Source organism: Pinus tabuliformis, chromosome 2_2 (assembly GCF_031772625.1).
Source record: "Pinus tabuliformis cultivar Carrire ecotype Pingquan chromosome 2_2, CPIR1, whole genome shotgun sequence".
Lineage (NCBI taxonomy): Eukaryota > Viridiplantae > Streptophyta > Pinopsida > Pinales > Pinaceae > Pinus > Pinus tabuliformis.
Genome location: NC_142300.1, coordinates 926,211,240 through 926,220,189, shown reverse-complemented (window position 1 = coordinate 926,220,189; position 8,950 = coordinate 926,211,240). Strand labels below are relative to the sequence as shown.

Here is an 8,950-nt window from a genome sequence, read left to right as displayed (position 1 = left end):
TGTTTGAGAGTATAGATGAGCGAGAGTATTCACTGCACTAAAAGAATTTCTATATAAATTTTATTTGGTAAATAAAATCTTGTCACAGATTGCAATTAAATATCTCAATATCTGTATCCATCAATGCCATACAATTCTGATTGCAGTTAAATATCTCAATATGTGTATCCACCAATGCCATACAATTCCAATATAAGATATGCTTCAATGTCAAGCAATGAATTAAAGACTTCCAATATCAGATAGGCATCAGTGCCCAGCAACGAATAAAACGCTTCAAAACCATTATAGTTGTCTTCAATCCCGCCTTTTCTTAATCATTTAAGCAGTTTTCATATTAGTACCACAAGAGCTACACGAATCTTTGTCAAATACATCTCATATCAAAATAATTCAACTAAATCAATCCAATTCTTAAAACAAAATGTTCTTATGACGTACGTTCTCCAGTCGAATATGATCCTATAGTGGTAGTGGTAAGCAATGACTGGTGTACTATTACTAAAACGAAGGTCGGTTTGAATTCTTGAACACAAGAGCTCTGAGAACATCTTCAGTGTGTTTGCCAAAGACACTGATGCATGCCTCCTTCGCCTTGTTTGATGCATATCGTGTAATAGATTCAGCATTTTCATCGCCCATCCAGGTCTGCAAACTTTTTAGCTGCCGGGCTGCCATGACAAGGTTCCGAATGTCACCGGGCACAGTGCTTTGAATGGCCTCCATAACTTTCTGCCAGGAAGGAAAGCAACCGTTCAACATGATCAAAAGGAAGTTTCTAGACTCTGCTGCTGCCAGATAGGCTGACACAAAAGATGCGCGAATCCAGTTCTTCTCTTCTTCCGTTTTTAAGACGGGGGAACTCCGGATGATCGCCTCTGCATCTGCCGAAAGCCTTGCGAACTCTGCGCATGCTGGAAGATCCGCATCGAAATGCTGTTGACGAGACCTCGCAGCAACCAATTCTTCCTTGGCTTTGTCATGTAATTGCTCATAGCATGTGTTAATGATAGGCTCCAATGATTTCGCTAGAGAGTGCTCCAGAATGCATCTCCTGCACTTGCACTTGAAGCCCCAGCCACTGCACATGGCTCGGCGCTGAGGCAAGGGAACGAGGGTATCAAAGTAAGAAAAGGTAATCTCTTCTCCTCTCTTGATGGGCTTGGAGGCATGAATAAACATGGCGCTTCCCACTTCCAACCATTTCGAGTTCGGCAAGCAGGAATGGTTAATGAAGGAAGGCAGCAGCCAGAGACCGCTAAAATCCTGGCCTCGCTGAGCAAGTATGGAGTCATGTAATTTAGCTTTGGAAACAAACGTCTGCACGGCTCCACCAAATGCATTCAAACTCACAATATCCCGAATGCGACTAACGTCCACCTGCAGATTTCCATTTTGCTCTTCTTGGTCGTCTGTCTTAAACAGATCAATGGCTGGAACATCCAGGCTGCCAGGCGTGGAGGAATTGTGTAAACTATAAATTTGGCGGAGCAATCTCTGCGAATTTCTGGCATCACGGACAACCACGGTGACAAGATCTTCTAGAGACGACAAGATGGGGGAAGCGCTCTTCTCGTCCTCATAAACAATTGCGACAGCGTTGCTTACCAGAAAAAGCTCCCCGGTCTCAATTTCTCTGGTAGAGAAGAGCCCCCGACTTCGGCCGTCCTCGGTCATCTTGATCTCCACAGGGCCTATGTAGTCGGCCACTTCAGGGGGAAAAGATTTAGGTAATCCGAGCAGGTAGTCAGAGATATCATACTTACCTTTCAGGCTCTGGGCGTACAAAATCTTGGCCTGGCCTAGCACTCCTTGTATTTCACTGCGCCCGGGGCTGGTCTTGTCCGCTTTCTTCAAACATTCGCATGCCGCCCTATAATGCCTCAACCCGAGCAGGGCGCGACCTTTCCTGTATAGAGATTTGAGATGGCTGGCATCGATCCGAAGGGCGTCGTTGGAATCCTCCAACGCCCGCTTGAATTCCTTCATCTGCAGCAACGTCTCCGCCCTGTTAGAATACGCATTCAGAAGGCCGTTAGTGATATTATTATTACCCTCGGAGAAACCCTCCTCGAGCTGAAGCAGAGCGGCATCAATGCATTTCGTGTAATGCTTGGCTGCTGCGACCCAGTTTTGCTCTTTGAAGCAACTATTGCCCTTTTTTCTGACCTCCTCTACATCGACATGCAGCAGGCTCTCCGCCCGCTTTCTCTTCTCAGTCATGAGCTTCACAACGTTGGCGGGGTTGTCGACGCGGATGAGAAGGACGCCGTCACTGGCGATCTTGAAATAGGGCTCCTTGACGCCCATCTTGGCACCCTTGGGGTAAAGCCTATTGATGTCCGCCTGCGTGGGAGCGGCGGCGTTGTAGATTGCTAGCCTGACGGCGAGTCCATTATCGTCCTCAAGCAAGGTCATGATACCGCATATCCTGTTGGCCTCCGCGCACAGCGTCCCGTACACCACCCGGCCGCGATGGACTTCCCCGACCTTTAACTCGTTGAAGGAAATGGGCTTCAGCCTTTCCAGCGGAACCGAAGAAGCTGCGGCGGCGCTGCCAATTGGGTCCGTGACAGACCAGCATATTTGAAAATTTCCTTCTCCTGCAAATTCCCTTTTCCGACGGGCGAGATCATCGTGGATTTGGAGGAGTGCTCGTTTATCGAATCTCGCGGAGGCATCATGAGCTTGCTTCTTGATTATCTCGAAGGCTGCCATTAAACGATACAGTTCCTCCATCCTAATTTCGTCTGGTTCTTCTTCTCCTTAACAAAGGTTTTTTATCTACTTGCGTTGCGGATTTCAATGTTCCGAATTGATAAGGCATCGCTTCAGATTTAAGGAACGAGTCATGTGTTCGGTTTTCCATCTTCTTTGAGACGAAAGGCAGTTCCTTCCTAATTTAAAAGCGAGTTGCTTCCTGCTCTCTTTCGTACTAAAGCTGGTTCCATTCTTCATTCTGTTGAAATCTAATTTCAACGCAGACCAAGAAAAACCGTGAACCAAGCCAGAAACCGTTCACCGGATTTTCTCGGAGCTATTTGCCGACGAAGGAATAATCCGGGAAGGAGCTCCGAGAAAATATGGAGCTGACGCGTGGTTGACCCCTGACGTAACGCAACGTAAGAATCTCGGAGGTTAACTTTCAGCACTTGTTGGTCTTCCGATATTGTTCTCCACCGTTGGATTTGCTCCCGTGTTCTCCGCCGTTGATCACCTGGAGCTGCATACGAACCTGCATCAAATTAAATGTTGCGTGGAGTGAAAGAGTTTTTGGTTGACCGCCGTGGAAGAATAGTCCTGAAATTTAATGCTGCTACATAGTTTTAGGTGGATATCATAAATATGGTTATGGGCACATTTTAACATATATTTTTTATATACTTTTTATACGGCATGTATTAAAACCAAAATCGTATGTAATAAGTTAGCTTTTTTTTGTGTTGACTTTTTTTTTATTATGTATGGCACACGGGAGAAAATATAAAAGGTGTGTTCACTGCAGCGAAAAATATGATGGCGCAGTAAAAAGAAAAACACACAGCAGTGTGTAAAAACAGAAGAGAACCAGAGGATGTATGCACAACAGTGCACGAATACATTCAGTAATGTTTTGTGAAGTTTTTTTTTAAGTAGCGAAAACCATGTGTGGTTTTGCATGAAGTAAGTTTTTTGTAAGTTTGTGTAAGTTTTGCTTTTACAGCAGTATGTAAAATTGTTTTACACCAGTAAATGTGAATGGAGGTTTTACAGCAGTAAATGTTAATGGGAATTTTTCCAGCAGTGTAAATTCTCATATGGAGACACAGTGAATGTTTTTTTTGTTTTAATGAATAGAAATATTTTATGGTGAAATCCTCTGTTCCTCAGTGAATTTTTTTTAAGTCTTCTGTGTGCACAAAAGATCCTGGAGCAAAAGAAACAGAGCATTGCCTCTGTGTGTTTGAATATTTGGTTTTTGGTATTTTCCCCATTAAAAAAACCCAACAGTGGTATCAGAGCAGGCTTAGGCTCTTTAAGGAAGTTAAAGAAGCTGAAGGGAGAAGGTTATTGCTGCAGCAAAACTTCTCAGGCAGACAGAAGACTCAGACAACAAAGGATTCAGGTATTCTTCATAGCTATCTTGTTTGTTATTGAAGAGACAGTCAGTGTTTTAAATATACAGTCAAGGAATGGCCAGCACAAGCACTGGTATGGGTTTGTTTAACACCCAGCTCCCACAGTTTAATGGGAAGAACTATGACTACTGGTCAATAACTATGACAGCTCTGCTTGCTTCCCAAGATTTATGGGAAATAGTTGAAGAAGGTTTTGAAGAACCAGCAGATGAAACTGAGTTCAATGCATTAACTCAAGGAGAGAAGGATCTGCTGAAGAACAATAGGAATAAAGATTCAAAAGCCCGTGTGTTGTTGTATCTAGCAGTAGACCAGAGTATGTTTCCAAGGTTAGCAGCAGCTAAGACAGCCAATGAAGCATGGCAAACCCTCAAGACAGCCTATCAAGGCATGGAGAGAGTGAAGACAGCAAAACTACAATTGCTGAGAAAGGATTTTGAGAACTTGAACATGAAGGAGTCAGATAACATTGACTCATTCTTCACTCATGTGATTGGTGTAATCACACAAATGAGAACTCATGGAGAAACCATTGAAGACAGAAGAATTGTGGAGAAAATATTGAGGGTCTTACCCTCAAGGTTTGATGCCATAGTCACCACCATTGAAGAGACAAAGGATCTCTCAAGCTATTCAGTTGATGAGCTACATGCATCACTGATAACACATGAGCAGAGGTTGAGTAGGAATGAAAACTCATCTCTTGAGCAAGCCTTCAAGACCCAGATGTCCTTTGGAAGAGGCAGAGGTCAAGGCAGAGGAAACCGAAGAGGAAGAGGCAGAAGCCAGAACAGAGGTGGAAGGAACAACTCATCAAATGCACAAGGAAGAGGCAACAATCCAAATCAGAACCAAGGCCAAGGCAGCAGCCAACAAGGAGGACAACATCATGCTCAAGGACAAAGGTATGATAAATCTAATGTTCAATGCTATTATTGCAAAAAGTATGGACATTATGCTAGTGATTGTAGAAAGAAACAGCATGATATGAACAGCAGACAAAATGCAAATGTTACAAGAGAAAACAGCAGTCAAGAAAATGTCCTGTTAGCTTGTAACATGGCTGAAACACATAGTGAGGACATATGGTTTTTAGACTCAGGTTGCAGCAACCATATGACCGGAAACATAGCCTTCTTTTCTGCCCTAGATAAAAATGTGAAATCAGAAGTCACACTAGGAACTGATAGTAAAGTGTCTGTTATGGGAAAAGGAGAAATAAAAATACTTTCAAAGCAAGGAGAAAGGAAAACCATAGCAGATGTCTACTATGTCCCCGGAATGAGATGTAATCTCTTGAGTATTGGACAGCTTGTCCATAAGGGGTACAATGTTTTCTTTAAGAATGATGTATGCACCATCATGGATATACCACCCAGCAAAAGATGCATTGCTGAAGTGAGGATGACAAGGAACAGGATGTTCCCTCTCCGGATCAGGGCAGACATGAAAAACAAAAGGGAAATGGCAGCAGTCACCCAAGAGGCCTTCCAAAGCGTGCCAAAGGATGAGAACTGGTTATGGCACTTGAGATTTGGGCATCTAAATTTTGGAGGTCTAAACTTATTGAGCAGAAAAGGAATGGTAAGAGGATTACCATTGATAGAGAAACCGGACAGCCTATGTGAAGGCTGCATTTTGGGAAAACAACATAGAGAAAGTTTTCCATCAGGGAAGAGTATAAGGGCAAAGACACCCTTAGAGATTATCCACTCAGATTTGTGTGGACCAATGCAAGCTCCATCATTAGCAGGCAGCCTATATTTCTTGACATTCATTGATGATTTTACAAGAAAGACTTGGATATATTTCCTCAAGAACAAAAGTGAAGTCTTTGAGAAATTCCAAAACTTCAAAGCATTTGTTGAAAACCAAAGCGGGCTGCACATAAAAGTTTTGAGAACTGATAGAGGAGGTGAATATATCTCCAAGGAATTCCTAAGATTTTGTAGAGAAAATGGAATTCACAAACAGTTTACAACAAGGTACACTCCGCAGCAAAATGGAGTTGCTGAAAGGAAGAACAGGACCATCATGGATATGGCGAGGAGCATGCTAAAGGCAAAGCATTTGGGAAATGAGTATTGGGCTGAAGCTGTACATTGTGCAGTTTATATATTGAATAGGTGTCCTACAAAAGCAGTCATGAACAAGGTGCCAGAAGAGGCATGGAGTGGGAGAAAGCAAGGAGTCACCCACATGAGAGTTTTTGGGTGTGTGGCCTATGCACACATTCCGGATCAGCTAAGGAGGAAGTTGGACAGCAAAGGGGAGAAATGCATCTTCATTGGATACAGTGATGAATCCAAAGCCTACAGGCTGTACATTCCATCTACCAAGAAGTTCTTTGTCAGCAGGGATGTTCAATTCATAGAAGAGGAAGCTTGGGATGGAAGCATAGAGAAAACAGTGAATGTCAAAAACTGTTTGTCTCACGATGAAGATGAAGAGGAGGTGGCTGAAATGAATCCCCAAACAACAGCGCCAACACAAGGACAGCAAGGGACACCATTGAGGATCAATGAGAGTGCTTCTCCAAGCACACCACAAGGAGGAAATTCAAGTGCATCTTCAAGCACTTGCACACCAAGTGAACGAGGTAAGAAGTTTAGAAATCTAAGTGAAATTTATGAAGAAGGAATGAATTCCTTATTTGCCTTTTATTGTCATGTTGATGATCCTATTCATTTTGAAGAAGCTATTAAAGATAAGAAATGGATAGAAGCTATGGATGAGGAAATTAATGCCATAGAGAGAAACAAAACATGGGATTTGGTTGAGTTACCAAAAGGCAAAGAAGTCATTGGTGTAAAATGGGTCTATAAGACCAAGAGCAATGCTGAAGGCAAGATAGAAAGGCACAAGGCAAGGCTGGTTGTCAAAGGGTACAAGCAGCAGTATGGGAGAGATTATGAGGAGACTTTCGCCCCGGTTGCAAGAATGGAAACGGTGAGAGCAGTGCTGTCCATGGCAGCACAAAACAAATGGAAAGTCTACCAAATGGATGTGAAATCAGCATTCCTAAATGGAGTGTTAATGGAAGAGGTTTATGTGGAACAGCCTCTCGGATATGAGAAGAAAGGTGAAGAGCACAAAGTGTGCAAATTGAAGAAAGCTCTTTATGGGCTGAAGCAAGCGCCAAGAGCATGGTACAGCAGGATAGATTCATATCTATTGGATAATGAATTTGACAAATGTGAAGGAGAACCCACAGTCTACATCAAAGAAAAGGATGGTAAGATTTTGTTTGTGGTCTTATATGTTGATGATGTTATTTTCACAGGTAATGATGATCAGCTCATTAAGAATTTTAAATCAGTCATGAAGGATGAATTTGAAATGACTGACATGGGTTTCTTGAGATACTTCTTAGGCATAGAAGTAGATCAAAATGAAAAAGGAATTTTTATATCTCAAGCAAGATATGTAAATCAAATTTTGAGCAGATTTAAGATGGAAGAATGCAAGGCAGCCATCACTCCCACAGTAATGGGATTAAAGCTCAGCAGAGAGGACAGCAGCAAGGATTTTGATCCTAGTTTGTACAAGAGTATTGTAGGCAGCCTCATGTACTTAACAGCTACTAGGCCTGATTTAATGTATGCTGTTAGTTTAATTTCCAGGTTCATGGAGAGGCCAAAGGAGGCACATTGGCAGGCAGCAAAGAGAATTTTGAGGTATGTCAAAGGCACCAAAATGTTTGGAATTTTATATCATGCCTCAGAACATTCAGATTTGGTTGGATACACAGATAGCGATTGGGCTGGAAGTGTAGATGATCGGAAGAGCACTTCCGGTTATGTTTTTCATATGGGTTCAGGAGCCATTTCATGGGCTTCTAAGAAGCAGTCCATTGTAGCATTGTCTACAGCAGAGGCTGAATATGTGGCAGCGACAGCAGCAGCTTGTCAGGCAGTGTGGATGAGAAGAATGTTGAGAAGCTTAGGCCAAGAGCAGGCAGAAGCGACAGTGATTTTTTGTGACAATAGCTCAGCTATTGCATTGTCAAAGAATTCAGTGTTTCATAAGAGAACGAAACACATTGATACAAGGTTTCACTACATCAGAGAATTAGTGAACAATGGAGAAATTGTCCTAGAACATTGCAGGACTCAAGAACAGGTAGCAGACATCTTGACAAAGCCACTTGATCAGAAGAGCTTTGAATTTTTGAGAAAGTGTCTGGGTATGACTGAATGCCCAGCTGTTGAAATTAAAGGGGAGTGTTGAAATCTAATTTCAACGCAGACCAAGAAAAACCGTGAACCAAGCCAGAAACCGTTCACCGGATTTTCTCGGAGCTATTTGCCGACGAAGGAATAATCCGGGAAGGAGCTCCGAGAAAATATGGAGCTGACGCGTGGTTGACCCCTGACGTAACGCAACGTAAGAATCTCGGAGGTTAACTTTCAGCACTTGTTGGTCTTCCGATATTGTTCTCCACCGTTGGATTTGCTCCCGTGTTCTCCGCCGTTGATCACCTGGAGCTGCATACGAACCTGCATCAAATTAAATGTTGCGTGGAGTGAAAGAGTTTTTGGTTGACCGCCGTGGAAGAATAGTCCTGAAATTTAATGCTGCTACATAGTTTTAGGTGGATATCATAAATATGGTTATGGGCACATTTTAACATATATTTTTTATATACTTTTTATACGGCATGTATTAAAACCAAAATCGTATGTAATAAGTTAGCTTTTTTTTTGTGTTGACTTTTTTTTATTATGTATGGCACACGGGAGAAAATATAAAAGGTGTGTTCACTGCAGCGAAAAATATGATGGCGCAGTAAAAAGAAAAACACACAGCAGTGTGTAAAAACAGAAGAGAAC

General features: G+C 42.5%; 1 protein-coding gene across 1 annotated transcript; it reads right to left on the bottom strand.

Moving 5' to 3' along the window:
* Positions 1 to 275: 275 nt before the first annotated feature.
* On the bottom strand, positions 276 to 2,868 carry LOC149196120 (methyltransferase FGSG_00040-like). Its single transcript, XM_089409049.1, has one exon. The coding sequence runs from the start codon at positions 2,737 to 2,739 to the stop codon at positions 502 to 504; it is 2,238 nt and encodes a 745-aa protein (XP_089265175.1). The 5' UTR covers positions 2,740 to 2,868; the 3' UTR covers positions 276 to 501.
* Positions 2,869 to 8,950: the final 6,082 nt, after the last annotated feature.

What these genes read in the sequence shown, in the direction of transcription:
- LOC149196120 (XM_089409049.1), bottom strand. Translation starts at nt 2,739, where the DNA reads ATGGAGGAACTGTATCGTTTAATGGCAGCCTTCGAGATAATCAAGAAG.